General features: G+C 45.0%; 1 protein-coding gene across 12 annotated transcripts in view; it reads right to left on the bottom strand.

The window, feature by feature from the left end:
• Positions 1 to 15,982, bottom strand: part of LOC120959259 (sodium/hydrogen exchanger 3) — a 54,491-nt gene that overhangs the window by 26,139 nt on the left and 12,370 nt on the right. For 11 of the 12 annotated variants that reach the window (XM_049608623.1, XM_049608625.1, XM_040382522.2 and 8 more), the window contains exons 2-3: positions 5,823 to 6,720; positions 3,595 to 3,910 (exon numbers count right to left, since the gene is read on the bottom strand). In XM_049608623.1, coding sequence (XP_049464580.1) covers positions 3,595 to 3,910; positions 5,823 to 6,284 — 778 coding nt within the window. In that variant the 5' untranslated portion in view covers positions 6,285 to 6,720. Of the gene's footprint in view, positions 1 to 3,594; positions 3,911 to 5,822; positions 6,721 to 9,737; positions 9,850 to 15,982 lie in introns of those variants that run through there. The other variant, XM_049608622.1, reaches the window with a different exon arrangement.

Below are 15,982 nucleotides of genomic sequence, written 5' to 3'. Positions count from 1 at the left end.
CTGATCGCGGCAACTGATTCTTCTTCCAAGAAACGCAGCAGTGTCGAAATTGAGATTTAATTAATTGGTTCATAATTTATTGCAAATAAATTTAGTCCATTGCCAAACCATACGACCTGAATTGAATATACTTCACACAATTGTTGTTTATAATGTTTTGAATGAATAACTGAGTATCTAATAATGATGATGAGTCTCACCCTTTTTCCCCGACAATGGATTGAAAGGAACGAATGTATCACTAGGATATTTAAATTAATAAAGCTCATATACATAAGATACTCATTTTATTCAGGAATAACGCTGATACTTCCTGCTAAAACTGTTTTGCATCAAATAACGTACTATTTTGTCTTCTTCCTACCACGGAAGAGGGCATCAACATTGGATTTGAACTACGCCCGGCCTGTACAGGAACAGAAACGTCTACCACTAGGCCACCCAGCCATGAATTACGGCAAGGCATCAAATAGCTATAAAAAAGAATTGGGTTGCTTTGGTTAATCTCTATTTTCAGCGTTTCCTAGCAATAACGAATCCTGGTCACGCATGGCAAAGGAGTACTCTTCTGAAAACCAAAGCTTGTAAGTTAAAAACAAGATTTACTGCTCAAAAACATCATTTTAATCGAACTAATAGGATAGATGATAGCAGTATCTAAACATTCTAAAACTCTGTTAATATTTAACTGTGTTTGTCTTATTCTATAGTCGAAGACCATCCGCAATCTATTGCAAGTCAGAAACGTTGCTGTCCTCCACAAACCAATAACAGATAATCAACCACCATCAAGCAATTATTCGCACGAACTTCTCAACATACACACAACAAAAAAGAAGACACCATTATATGTTCAACAAAAACAACACGACGCAAATTAGATTTAACAGTTGTCAGAGTGTTCAGAGAACGAGAATCGACACACAAAAAAGCTAAAAAAAACGACACCTTTACACCTTTAAAGGCCCGTTATACAACATCCCGATCGGAAATCGTGCATTGCATGATGATGACAGCCATAGAAATCGTGAGATGATCTATGCATTCTTAACAGTCGTATTTGAATTGTCTCTCGTCTCTCGAACGGTCACCAAAATGGGTCCGCCGTGTTGCAAAAACGATCATTAACCGGGACCACCACCACCAGCTAACGTCAATCGCGGTGCAAATGCTGGCATTCCTCTTACAGGACACTAATTGGAAGATGGATGCCACACCACGACCACCACGACCAGATAAACAAAATAAATCAAGATTCCCGGGTGGTGTTGGAACGTGTATCGAGATGGACGGGAGAAAAAAGGTAAAATTAACGTGACCTTTTAATTGGCTTAATGTTTGGCAAACAGCTTACGCGATACTCTGATAAGACTTCGATGATTTATGTCTTACCGTAAGGGATTAAATAAGCCTATAAGGTTTTTAAATCAATATGTTTCATTTATCCATTGATGCAAGCTACGTCTTTTCACAAGGAGCAACATAAATTGAAAAAATCCCACCGATTTGAGCCTTTCTTTAGCATTAAACTCATATTTATGGTTGAATTAATCCACCATTCACTCAGCCATCATGCATCCATCTCTATGGTGCTGTTTCACATCTGCTTGGGTTCTGTTTTTCAACGAATACTCACAGTACCCACACAACAGTACTCAATTGCACTTGAACAGGCACTGATTTGTGATTGTGTTTGCAAATGGAATTTAAAAATGCATTTCGCCGTCGTGCAGCCCACACATAGCCGCCCCCGGTGGCAGCTGCCTGGGTGTCGGTGGAAAATATAACACCAAACTGGCACGACACTTCAGATTGATTTCGTATTAATAAACAATGATCGAATTGATACGAGAGCTAACGATGCCAATTCAATGCGAGATCGAGCTGGCTCGGCTGCCCGTTCCATCATCCGGTCAGTGGCCTTAATTGGTTTTTATGATAGAAATATTGCGTGCTGCTTCTCCCCATCTAGGACGACGAATGGGTGTTCCTTACTTTAAAGTGTACCACTTCACCAACGGATGCTGAAATAGGCCGCTGCTTTGCGCAAATTCCAGACAACGTGGTAGAGTTTTCACACGTGGTTTTAATGTTTTTTTTTTTTTTTTGGCAAACTAAATTTAACATAATCTCTTCTGGAGTGTGGTAATTGAGAGTTTACAGAAAAAAACGATGATTGTCGCTTTGTCTTGAACTGTTGATATTCATAAAACATTTGACAAAACTGTTTGGAATTGGTTTACTTGCAACCTTTGTCATTTAATCATAATTTATTTTAAAGTAAGAAGCCATTCAACAATCGTCTTTCTAACTATGTGTTTCAGTTACACAAACATGTAAAAATTTATTTTAAACAGATTCCCTCTGCATCTGCTTGCTATAAATGTAGCAGAAAAAAAGCGAAAAAAATCAACAAAAAATCCTCCCTCGCCTGCAAACGATGTACGACTATTTGCTTGCCGTTTGTTACACGGAACGATCGTCTGGATCGGGATTTGCAAGTCACTGAGAGGTAATCGTAAGTATAATAAAAAAATATACACATCATACACAGCCATATACGCCGCCTAGCATTAGTAGTGTGTCTGCCGCTTCAAAGGGCAGCTTCAGGCGACATCTTTGGAGAGATGAACGAAAACCGTCGTCCGAAATGGTTCCAACAAGAGCTATTTTTACTACTCTCAGAATGAGGTTGACGGCGTTGGTGGAATGAGCAGGCCAGTTACATGTTTTGCGCGTAACTGCTGTTGTGACGTAGCAACGCAATTTTCTCGTTGGAAAGGATTCTGTACGTGGAAAAGTTGATAATACTTTAAAGCAGGAGAAGCTTTGCTTCCTTAAGGCTCATGGAGGGAATTTAACGAGTAAGTAAACAACTTCTTTGGAAAACTCTGGTCAATATTATTTCTTAGTAACACATAATTGATATAAGCTGCAACGAGTACAAAATTCTCGATATTTCACAAACTTTCAGCATAACATGTCCTACTTTAACGTAATGGATTCAAACCCCACGTGAATCCATACAAGCAGTACAGACTCTTGCTTATGAATACTCCAACAAATCCCAGAAAACCATCCGTTTCTTTTAATCAAATCTAGCAACTACAACATATTTACATAGCTCTATACAGCAATGATGCTCGCTTGAAACCAGCTGGCCGAAGAAACCTTTGAGTCCGAAGTTGTGTGATTGTTTATTTAGTGTATTGCAGAATCAACGCCTAACATGTTATGAAACGCAAGAGCACAATCGTTGGAGTAAACCATGCTGAAAGTTAGTCATAACAAAGCAATGACTGCTGACTCGATACAACCGACCCTGAACCATGACGCAGAAATCAGACAGCCGTCAGCTGAGGAAGGAAAATTGCTCTTATCCAGCAATAGAACGCCAACAACAACAAAAAACCATATTGTTGTACCATTTCTCTAGAACCTGCAGCCGTGAACAGTGTTTAACAACAGCATGTAATTCACAGCAGAAAACGAAAACCAAAAAAAAACAGAAATCGATAACTCCAACCCAAACGAAACGCCTCATACTTAGTAACAGAATCCCTTTTGCTCTCCGAGTGCAATGGATGGACTTACCAATCTTTGCTATGCTGGCGGACAGAATCCAGACGCCGATCACGAACGGTGTTTCGACGCGGGAAAAGTCCACCTGCGATACGGGATACCGCTCGACGACGTGTTCGCCCCCGTGCTCGCCGCCCTCGCCCTCGCCGACCCGGCCATGCCCGAGCGCCGTATCCTCCGCCTCGTGGCCAGCGCCGCCGTCCGCGGACGGTGCGGTCGATGCGATGATGGCCGCCGCCTCGGCAGAACGTTTTAATTGACTCGCACTCGTTAGCGATCCGCTGCTGGCATCGAACGCCAGATCCAGGGGCGATAATTGACCGACCGGCTGCAGGTGGAGAAGAGGAAGAAGAACAAGAAGGATACAGATAAAAACGGTGTGCGATGCGCAAACGGAAACTGCAGTCATTAACGCGAAAAATGAGAACTTTTGTTTTTCGCTTCTCGAAATATTCTGATTACATCCAGGTCCAGGTGAGGAATTTGAGATCATTATCTAGCTACACCCTTAAACACGGTTATTATACAAACAATGAAGTTATGCCTGAGGTATGCAGGTATTCTGATAGTCTGTTGGGTAGACGCACTGGTAACTACAGTGCCGACCGGGATTAACATTCAACTCCCAAAGCCAGTCTTTGAAGTTAATTGTACCGAGGCTATGAAATTCATGTATCGAAATAAGCCACAGAATACTTTAAATCTGGCTTAAAGGGGAACTCCCGTAAGTCGCTCCACCAAAAAGAAGATGAAGAAAACCGTATCCAATTCCTCTCTTGCTTCGTTATCAATATCTAAAAACAAGTCGTCTATTAGAGATGCTTATCCTACAATTGACACCTTGGCAAAGTTGAAAATCTGAGCCCAAATACCTTATCAAATTCGCATCAATCTATTATTTATCTTGTGCACTCACTAATTTAACAGCAATTAATTATCTCTGTAAAATATTTCCTTGTATCGTCGTTCTCCTTAACAAATTGCTCGTTCGTGTGATTTTTGATTATCAGGCGTCATTTCCTAATGTCACTTTTAGCCTAGGGAAAATACCCAAAATGATAACTGTTTCAAAAGCCGTGGGCCCTCCTATCTCCTACATGTGACTCCGCATCTAGCCCCAAATACTACTCAAAACCTCATCGATCAACACCACCACGCAACCGAGCAACGATTTGCCCGGTTCCTGTCGACTGGCAAAGCGCATTATCAGATATGCATTCATCATCGTACTCTGGGGTGTTGGGTGGTAGGGTAGTCAAGCTATCGTTCGAAATATGGGCCATTCCGTGACCCGGAGACTCGATGTCCATTGACGCGTCTGTCCATCACGCGTTCTGCACGAGACGGAAACAGCAATCCTCTATCTCTTATTGGCGCAAACAGCTCTTTATCTAGCTTTATGCCCTGGCTGGATTGCTAAGCACACACAAATACAAGCCGAATGTAAACATCACGGAGAGAGATTGCCATCTAGCTCTGTTCGGTTTTGGTGGATCATGGTATTTGGATTAGGGTTCCCAGTAGGAAACGCACAACGCAAAGCTATTATCGGTTTGCGGAAGAAATCGTTTCAATTAGTCAACTCCAATTCCCGGCACTCGTTGTCGGTATGATGAGAGTGCATTTAATGGGAGACAAGACAAGGCAGACAAGCCTTAAAATTGCATAATCGTGCTATAAATGGCGTCAATGGCGTTTCAGGCTATGACGCTAGCAACAGTTTCAACCTGTCCGCACCAGATATCTCGTCGACGTCGACGAGCCTGGCATAACGGGAGAACTCTAACATCTTCGTGTCGTCAAACTACTGGCGTGAAGAAGCTTTGCAGACGTGTACGTCAGTGCTGATAACAGGCGCTGCTGCCGCTGCTGTACGCTCAGAAGATAGAATCTGACAACGTCCAAAAATGATAATGATAGTCGCACTTGCACAAGAACATCTTTTAGGTCAACATCAACCTAAAATCCAGGCCAAGGATTCTCGAAACAAGTCTGCTGGACGCTTTGATGTGTACCGTGTGAAGAAGATTGTACGGGGGACTGAAAAATGTCTCTGTTGAAACCACTTTTCAACAAGCAAACAATTGTCTCGTATCGTTAACTATATTGATCTACTTCCCGGTGGCTCCTGCGACATCTCTCATACCCCTCCTAACAGCGACCAGCAAACGTTATTTGTTACATTTCACGCATCTTCATTAGCGCTTGGACGGCTGGGAGAAAGAAAAAAAAACACTTACCACCTTTTCGCCGCTGGCCGGTGCGCTTAGGTTTGGCCTAGCTAGAACGAAGGCATTGTGGGACAGCAAAGCACTGCAGAACACTACGTATATACACAGTCGGCTAAGCCGCGGCGGCTGTTGCACCTCCCGCCAGCCACCCTGGCCAGCCTGGCGTAGCTTTAATAACACTTGACCCGTACACCACATCACGATGGTAGCCAGCAGGCACGACAACGACGACGACGATGGTAGGCCACCACTTCGACTCGAGTCCGTGAGTTCCTTTGCGGGTGCTGGTACCGTCACCAAGCGGCTGTTAGCACCACCGCCACTGTAGCAAGTGTCGTTGTACCACGACCCTTCCTCGGTGGGCGTCGTCAACAGCGTCCTCTGTTCTTGCAAACAGTCGTCGTTGTTGGTGGTTGTTGGCCTGCAGGCACGGCGCGATAAATTAACCTCCTGCTTCAACGTCACAGCCATCGTCGCCCTTTTCCCGCTGTACGGTGTCGAGCTGTCAACAGTGGTAGATGTGGGAGGGCACACGGGCACACTCCCAAGTGCAAGATCCTGTAACCAAGAACCAAGAACTTTCGCCTCACGGCCACCTCACGCGCAGCACAATCGTCCTCGCTCGTGACACAGTGAGGACACAGTGCAGGAATGGAACACTGGGCCGCATGCACAATCCGTTCGCCTGCTGGTTGTGCAGTCCACACACACACGTACACTTATTCACAAACACGCACACACACACTTGGAAAAGGAGCGCCGGAAGTGTTTAGCTCAGATGAACCAATAATCCTTAAACGGTTTCTCAAGGGTTTTCTTCTTGAGATCCTTTCGCGTAATGCCGACGGGTAGATGCTCCTGAACCAATTGCAGCTAATTCTGATCGGTTGGACGAGTTAGAAAGATACTGAAAAAATAAACAAGCAAATGAGAAACCATTAGAATCATTAAAAGAAAGAAATCGACTTATTAGGACATTGTTTTTTAAATGTTTTCTACACAACTTCGATAAAATGATCATTGTTTCAGGACAATGGACAAAAGGATTGTTTTCCACAAATTACACAACTAATGAACCAATTCCAATTAATTTTCCATTATAACACCAGCCCAGCCTTCACGACTTCTCTCAGTCTCTGCTGGTGATGCAGCACAGCGCCATCGTTATCCGTATGACCTAATTGGAAATGGAGCGGCATTAGTTATCTCAACGTGAGACAAAACAGTTTCACGATACCGACCACAATGTTGCCCCGTGTACCGGACAGCACCTTAAGCTTCCCCGCGGCACCAGCGCTCAGTACCGGCATCAACTACTGCGGCCCGGCAAGCAAGATGGCTGTTTACTTAGTGCTGCACCAGAGCAAACCAGAGGCCCGCTTGCGCTAAGCCGCCCGGGTCTGCGGAACGCAAACAACACGTGCCACACACGACATCCTCCTCCACCACCAGTGGCGCATATCTCAACGTGCGGCTGCTGCAGCTCGATGCAGCACTGGCCCGTCATATGCACTACTGCCGCGGCGCTGCCACTGACAGATGGACGTCCGATAGCTCCCGGGCCTGTAAAATCTATTTTTTACTTCCCCTGTATTGTTTCGCTCAATAAATCAGTGGGCGACGTAATTCGCTAGGAAATTGTGCTTCCATCAGCTCGTGCGACATTTTGCTGCCTAGGGACGGTGGGGTTACTCTTTGTGGCGCTCTGGAGTTTGTTTTTGCTCCACCGTTTGGTTGTTCAGACGACCAGGGCAGCACGCAGGCAGCAAGAGGAATAGTAGAGAGTGAGGACGAATAAAATATCCCAGACAAACGGACGACAATAAACGACTTCATTGTATTACAATAGGCAACCCATCTGTCACTCCCTGCCCTGACAGGGGGTTGGGGATAGCAAACCCTGTGGACATATCACTCCGCCGTACTGGCGCGCGCGGGCGCGTTCACTTGGGGAGGTTGGCCGCAAAGGGGTTTTGCTGTTGTTGTTTGCATTACATTCTACCGGCAAAGACTCACGCGTTGGTGGAAAGTGGCATTCGTTAGTCTATTTTTTGTCCCTTCTCTCTTTTTCTTTCTCTCTCTCCCTCTCTAGGTGCATTTGAAGAATGCATCCCATCGTTTCCGGAGCAGCCGCGCTAGGTTAGGTATGATAATTTTTCAATTTATTTCCACCGCAACCAGCTTTCGCGGCCAGTTCCCGCAGTGGCAGTGTCGCCAGTAGGCGTTGTAAGGTGAGGTATGTGAGACAAAAGCCGCCATCGCCATCCATAGAAGCGGGTGCAAAAATGCAATTCAATTTGCAATTGCATTAAGATCATATCGGGCCAGCTAACTGTGATGAGTCGTGCCGCGGCGAGCAATGCTGCTGGACCTTTGCAAAGCGGGGTCTTATTTGTCTGGAATAGTTGCGTATAGAGGCGTACTTACATCATTACTGTACTATAAATAATCCAATAATCCTACTGTAGAATTGCATTCGGTGTGGACAATCTTCCTAGCTTTGATTCGGAAAAACACTTTGATAATTCCTAAAGCTTTAAGAACTTTTGAGGCTGTGTGGAAGCGCCCTAATAAATCCAAAAAGTATAGACGGCTTTTAGAAAAGCCTGAAAGTATCAATTCCTCAGTATCGAATAGTAGAGCAAAGAACGCCAATTCTTTGAACTTCCGAACCTGCCAATACGGACGACATTTTGAGGCACCAAAGCATGAATAGAAAGAAATCAGCTCATGCTGATGATACTTTTGGTATATAAATAATCTAAAAAAGGGTTACCACAACCATCTTGATTATCCTTTCATCGCTCTTAAACACCTTTCGCAAAGCCTGGTATCAGATTCGCATCACATTCCAACGATTTCCTGCTATCTTGTGCGTCTGTAGCATTCGGTTATTTATAAATCCCCGCCACTCCCCACGGGAGCAATACATCATCCCCAAAGACGGCCGTCTGTCGGCACAGCAACCGATTAGAATCTGCCTGATTGATTCACAACAACGAGCTGCTGAACGGCCCCCAAAACAGGTGTGCTACCTTTCGATGAGGACAGTTCGTTCGTTTCTGTTAGTTTTCCCACACATCGTCCGCATTTCTAGCGATCGAAACCGCCGTCGATTGTCCAAACTGTATTCCAAACTTATTAGCAAGTGCCGCGGGATGTCAAAAGCAAGAATCCGGTAACCGGGCGTGGGATTTTACATTGTAGCGCACCGGGCCCATCACGAATCACGAATACAACAAACGAAGAATTAGCGAATGTGTGCGATAACATACATTTCAAACACCATGGCGCTGCTGTGTTAATGGGTGAGATAAATCGATTGTTTAAAGTCCGCGCCCCGCGAAGCTCCGCGGGCGTACGCGGTTCGCTTAAGTGTAATTTTCCGTAATAATACGTAATATGGCCCGTAATCAGCTTCAGCAGTGATTATCATCAAACATCTCCAATCAAAACACTTACCACCCTTGTCAGGGTGGATTAAGATTGATTTATAAATATACTTTTTCTACTCACACTATGACCCTCTGAGCTGTAAGCGTTACATTAAAGGGTGTAGTATTGTTGATTAATAAAGGCGAATAACAACGCCTTAATTAGAAGCCCAACACCAACAACACACTGAAAGTTAAACACTGTTGTTTGAAGACTTCTACGAGGCCCTTATCGCACTGCCTCCCAGTATCCCGGATAGGCACCGCAGCACTGGTACCGTGTTAGCAAACACATGAGTTTGAGCCCCGCTGGAGTGGCAACTGTGCAAACTATTTAGCCAGCCAGCGTCTTGAAACCCATCGCGCGGTGGGTGTGTGAAGATGCGCGAATTGCAATTATGCATACACGCAGTCACGGTCACGCTGCAAACCGTTGCGAATAGTTCCACGTCCGGTGGGTCACGAGTGCGAATTCTGAAATGGACCTGACCGGGGCGCCAATCGGGGTGAATGGGAGTTGAAACCTGTTTTCGGGCTGGATGCTTGCAAGACCAGCCTCCCTCTACCGTCAGCTTACTATGCCGGTCACGTGCTGATAAGTTTCTCTTGCTCCCTCTGCACTGCACCAACCACCACTGCCTGCCTGGCTTGTCAGGAATTCAATCCGCCAACCGTCAAGATCAAGGTCAGCGCCAAGGCGTCCTCTTTCCCCCTCTTCCTCCTTCTCCGTGTTGTAGGGCTCACAATCTCAAGTGTGATGTCCACACTTCACTGGACTGAACACAATCGACAAGGTTTCAGCATCAACGCTATTTGCACACCCCTCGAACATAATCGATCGTTTGCGATCGCTTGTGGAAGCGAAGAGAGCTAATACTCTCAAACGACCCATTTCCTCTGTACGATGACAGCAATTTTAGTTTTGCTACAATGTATCTGTTTTTAAAAAAAACTGAGCCCATCAAACGCAGCGTAATCGAACCTACACAGAAATAGAATGCAATAGATGGGCAAGCTGCGCCCGATATACATGCGGCAGTTCTGAGGCGTGTTGGCTTGATAAGAATCAACTCAACGCCGCGCGTTCGTGTTTTTTTTTCTATTTCCCTCCTCCCGCGTCAGCATCGTATCACGAGGCGCGAGGAAGCGACACGCCCGGAAGTTGATAACGGCTGTGAGAGAGTGCTTTTTCGAATCCGACCAACCATTTTCGCGTCCCGCGTTGATGCCGGCAAATAGATTGCATGAAGGGGTGAAGAAACATGAAAGTGAACTCCGCAACCTTACAGGGAGGGGGGAACTAATATGAAAAGTTCGCTCCAACGTTGAGAAAAATGACTCGTGAGGGTATGAGAGAGAGCGCGGAATAAAAATTCCAGCCCAATAAATGTGACTTTGTCATATACCCATAAACGGTTATTCTGTTAATTCAGCCTGGTGGTTCCTCCGCGGCGTGGCACCATGACGCAATTCGGGGCTGTGTAAAAGGACGGCAGAAAGCCCATCGACGTTAATAGACGCAGCCAACCTATTTCAGCAGCAAACCGGCAGCTCGTCACTAGAGACCGGAGAGTGGCGCCAAATTGACTTGAATTCGTTTACATTCCAATGACTCCGTTACTGCGAGTGTTTATGGGGACGCGGAGCGGTTTGACGTCTGCTTCAGTGGTGGCGTAAGCACAGCAAATACATCAAAAACCCCTCTCCAGTGGGGATCGGATCGATCGGAAGCCAGTAGGCAGGAACACATGCATTGCGACAGCGAAAAACAATTTTGACATCGGTACAACAAGCTATCGGGATGAAAAGCAATAAAAGCGATTAGCGTCCAGTACAGATACACCACGTCCTTGTATGCACTTCCAAAAGTTCAATACTTTTAATGGTTATATACAGAGTAAGGTTTTCTCTTTGCAGATTGCAAGCTCCTGCGTGACATGAAAGACAAACAATCGATAGTGAGAGTGCATTTGCTGCAAACGAGGTTAGCCACTGGCATGATACAGAAATTTGTAATTTGGCACGATTTTGGTCTCCTTATCTTGATTCATCGCGTGCTGCTTTCATTATGCAAAATAGAATACATAATGACATAAGCGTACGAACCATAACCATATCTTTAATGTCATTCAAAGAATAGCATCCTTTTAGATGAAACTTCTTCAGCGAGCAGCGAATGTCTAAAGACTGCTGAACTTTATAATGCAAAACGTGATGCTATAAGATAACTTGTCTTTCAAAACAGTCAAGCATATGAGCAGCAAAAACCCCTACGCCAACTTCATCCTTTGACGTGCTGGATGATACTGATACTCTTCACATGGCGCACAAAACCATCGTCATCGTGAGACAGACGACAGGTCCTCATTCTCAGCCCCTAATGCTGCTGCTGCTGTCGAATGTACACCGACTGAAGGACGTAAAAGACAACGATAATTTGATCCAGCTGCCACTGGTATCAGCTGGCCCGGGTCGACCAATTTCCAGATTACTCTTACTGACGCTGACGGTCCGGATTGCACCGGATTGCTTGAATTGATACAGCCCGGTGTCCTGAGGAACAATCGTGACGCAGAAGTAATCTTTAGTGATGAAATAAAAACCGATAATCAACTCATACAAAGGAATATGCCGCCAAAGATGATGAGTTACCTATCCCACGTTTAGCTCAAAATTATGGACAATGGAGAAATGAATGTTCATTAAATATATTCCGGAATTGAGTTTATTTTTCCTCCTAAGATATTAACCTTAAATTAGTGTCCCAACCTTGGGACCTCAACCTCAACCCTTGCAGTTCATCTCCTACAATGTTCATCCTGCGATAGCGTTTAGTTCACGGTCACACAAGCTAACCTCCCTGATCACCAAGGGCCCCTAAGTTGCAGTCGTTAATCAATATCCACACCGAAGGTTCGGTCCGTTCTAGCGCTGCACTATCCACAAAAGCCCTCACACACAACACACACAAAGCCCCGAGGGAAGGAATGTGCCCAGCGAACCAGTTTCCCCAAGCTCCAGTTTTAACCACGAAAACCACATTGCGTGTCGGCACGTGATACCCGGCTCGGCGGTGCGGCGTAAATATTTTTAATATATCATCCACCATCGCACCGGCTGCACCAATTCCGCTCGAAGCAGCAACACGAGGTGTTGCCTGCAGCTCGCAAGATATACTGCAACAGTAAAAGTAATTGATTTTAAACTTACGGGATTCCGAAAGTTCTGTAAAGCTTTGTAAATTGCCTTTCGAAGAAATGTTGAGAGTTGACATCAATTGTAAACTAGCAAGAGTAACTCGTCGAAGAATGATTTTAATTAAAGTTCCTTATCACACACTTACACACATACATAGAACTGAATCGTAGAATTCAATCTGTTCACGTGTGCCGAATCTAAATCATCATGCAGCTCCTCCAAACTCCAAACTAAGGAGAAAGCACAGAAATGTCAAGAACTTTTGCAAGCAGAGCAAAGGGTTGGCAAAGTTTTCCTTCGCAAAAGTTATGCACAATGCCAGTAGCGGCGCTTTTGAGTGGCTTCCCACTAAATTGCCGTGATTCAGTTGCCGACCTACATTGCTTCAAACCGGAGGGTCCGCTCAATAAACTCCACCTCAGCTGGTGGTGATGGTGGTGGTGCGGATAAATGGAAAATTAAGTAGCTCTAACACACACGCAAAACGAACCAATCTCGAAGCCCATTTTCGGAGAGAGGCAGAAGGTTAGAGCCGTAAGTTGTACCCCGTAGTGTGCGACAGTAGAGTAGCAAATTATGAGACGCCAACCATGACAAGTGCATCGGAGACTGGCGGTTTGCGACAATCGAGACACACCCTTGGCGTAGTTGCGGCTTTTTTTTCCTGGTCTGAATTGTTCCTATGCTCGCAAGCAATCAGCTGTTGTTCCCAACGCACCTGCAGTGTCGGGTCACTGCCAGGCTGCGGTTCCGTACATTGTGGCATATCTCGTGCAAAGACCCTATTAGCTGGCCGCGTTGGCACCTCACCACACCCGCTTTGAGTCAGGAAATTTAACACTACCGCTATCACACCACGACACATCACGTGGAACCGCCTCGAAAGGTAGAGGAAAACAAAAATATATAGACATAACAAAACAAAAACTCAACTTTCCATTACTTCTCTTTCGGTCATACCCATCCACCCTCCAGTGGGTGACCTTTAAGGCGCTGACACTGAAAACAGGCTGTTCGTTCCAGGGTCATTGGAAGGGGCGCACTTTTAGGGGGGGACAGGGAAGCAGTTTGGAGCAGTTAGATGTTTGACGTCGGCTTATGCTATGGCGCAACGACCAGACGGGCTGTATCCACCCTTTTTTTATCACACTTACAGCACACCCCAAGAGACTGGAATCTGGTGGTCTAAACTCCAAAACAAAACAACAACGACAAAAACACTGAAGGGCGGCAGTTTGTTCCCCTTAAGTAAGGGCACCTCGCTACCCGTTACCATCGTGCACCTGTGCCATTCCTGACCGAAGGGCCATCGGTACAGGGTGCCGAGGTAAGGGCGATATCTCTCCCCCAAGCAAGGAGTGTCACATTTCAGTTGGCGCCCGACGTTACTCATCTTTCGACGAGGTGCGCAAAATTTGCTAATAGTCTGTGCGTTTATGGTCTGTTACTTTTCTTTTTCGTTTTCAAACACGAACGGCGATGAGCTGTTACGGTAGACACAGCGCACAAAGCTTCCCGAGCCGTGTGTTTGAAACCGAACTGCGGAAAGTTTGCTCATTAAAGCGAACTTGCTTGTGCTGTGTGGGGCCTGTTGACAGATAATCCCAGACCGTTACTGTGAGTGACGAACAGGTTTTTTTGTGATGTCATCCGCTTTTCGGGAGGTGGCTGCATCGTTTAACAGGATGTGAAACTTTAATTTACACTAACAATTACAATACAATGAGTGAAATTGTGAAGCTATTTGACACGGTTTTTAAAACAAATTTGTCGAAGAAACTTTAGTCGAAGGACAATGTTTTGAAGCTGGATGCTGAAGTAGATCTATTATGAAAATAATTTGATTAATAATTTGATTTACCTCAGGGTAAATATAGGTAGACATGGTATAGGGTTTGTTTTAAATAAATGTGTTTTTTTAAAAACTTATTATTCAAAAAATCTATCAATTTGATACATCAATTTCTTGTGCCTTTTGACCTTGTCCAGCTTAAACCCCTTATTATTGGTGTTGAGACGTTATCAACAGGATTCTTTCTTTCACCCGAATGTACAATAAATATTAGATACACAAGCGTTTTTTAAGCAACGTTAGTTTATTGTAGCTAAAAAATCAGTCGCTTGGTTCGGGGATCGGTGAAAGAATGGCTAAAGATCGTAACCTTTGCCACGTTCGGGAATTTTCGTGCTATCGGGACTGCTCGGCCCGATCGTTATCAGCACGACTCCACTTCGATAGTGTCCTCTATCGGGATTGACGGAAAACACCACTGTACCATCGAATTGACCGTTAATATTTGCTTTTAATATTTAACAATTGGGTTACAACAGCACCAGATCTGGGACGACCGATGGTCTAATGGTAGCCGCGCAGGCTGCTAAAATGTCGCACATGTTTTGATTCCCATCTAGACCGAATACTGTCCAAAATATCAAAGAACGAACCAATCGTGATTCGTCGTGTGATCATATATATACAAATAAACCATTTAAACCGGTATGTTATAAACGTGGTTGAGAAGAAAGCAAAAAGCCCCAATATTGTTTATAAAAGTCTAAGTCTCTTTGTAATAATGAAAATGCTTCCATCTATTATGGCAAGTGGCAACTAAAGATTCCCTCCAAAAAAGAACCTCACCGCGCAAGATATATTGCAAAACGCACGCGACTGCAATTAAACTTCTCTGGCATCGGTGTGGCAAGTAAATATTCTTTGAGCCGAGAGCCGAACGATCAATGGTGTAATGTACACAGTACATCGATCTTGTGGTGGTCTTAACACACACATACACACTAACAAGGGAAAACTTTCCCAACTCTCCAGTCATTCTCACGCTCTCTAGCATCTCGCCCAAATCGATACGATTTCAAAGAGTATAATTAATCTGCGTCGGAAAACGGTTCGAAACGACCGTGTGGTATATGGTCCTAGCAGAAAAATCATACATATGGCGGAACAGCGTACTTGAAGAAAACAAGTTTGAAATACAAACCCCCATTATTTCCTAGCCCGCGCCCGCGTCGAACTTCAGTCTCCCGTTGGCGCAAAAAGGGCCGATTTGGGATTATTTTTAGCAGAAACAGATCTGTGCCATAAAACTCACAGCGAAGGTCAGCTGGCTAGACCAGCGTGTATGTGTGTCTACCGATGCTGATTCGATTTGCTGGCCCACAAAATTGCCTGCGCCAATCGGCGATGCCGCTCCAAATACATTTTAAAGGAAAATCAACCCAAACGAAACACACAAAAAAACCCCAACGACAAACCACCGTTGTCCATCCCGCGCACACACACAATGGCTCAAAGCGGTTTGTTTTCCAAATGAAATTTTCAAATCCATCCACAAACTACCAGCTCCGCCTGGCCTGGTGTGTGTCCTTGCCCTCTCTGGTGCTTGCCTATGCTAAACACGTCCAAGCGTACCAGTTGTTGTACATTGGCTGTTTTTGGCCAGCGTTCAAGAAACCGCCCAAGCCGACCACAAACTGCACGTACGTATTGATCTGAAGCGATAAATGAAACGGCAAAGGAAACGA

The sequence above is a fragment of the Anopheles coluzzii genome, chromosome 3 (genome assembly GCF_943734685.1).
Source record: "Anopheles coluzzii chromosome 3, AcolN3, whole genome shotgun sequence".
Taxonomy (NCBI): domain Eukaryota; kingdom Metazoa; phylum Arthropoda; class Insecta; order Diptera; family Culicidae; genus Anopheles; species Anopheles coluzzii.
The sequence above is the reverse complement of the archived record's forward strand: the minus strand, read 5'-3'. Positions and strand labels throughout refer to the sequence as shown.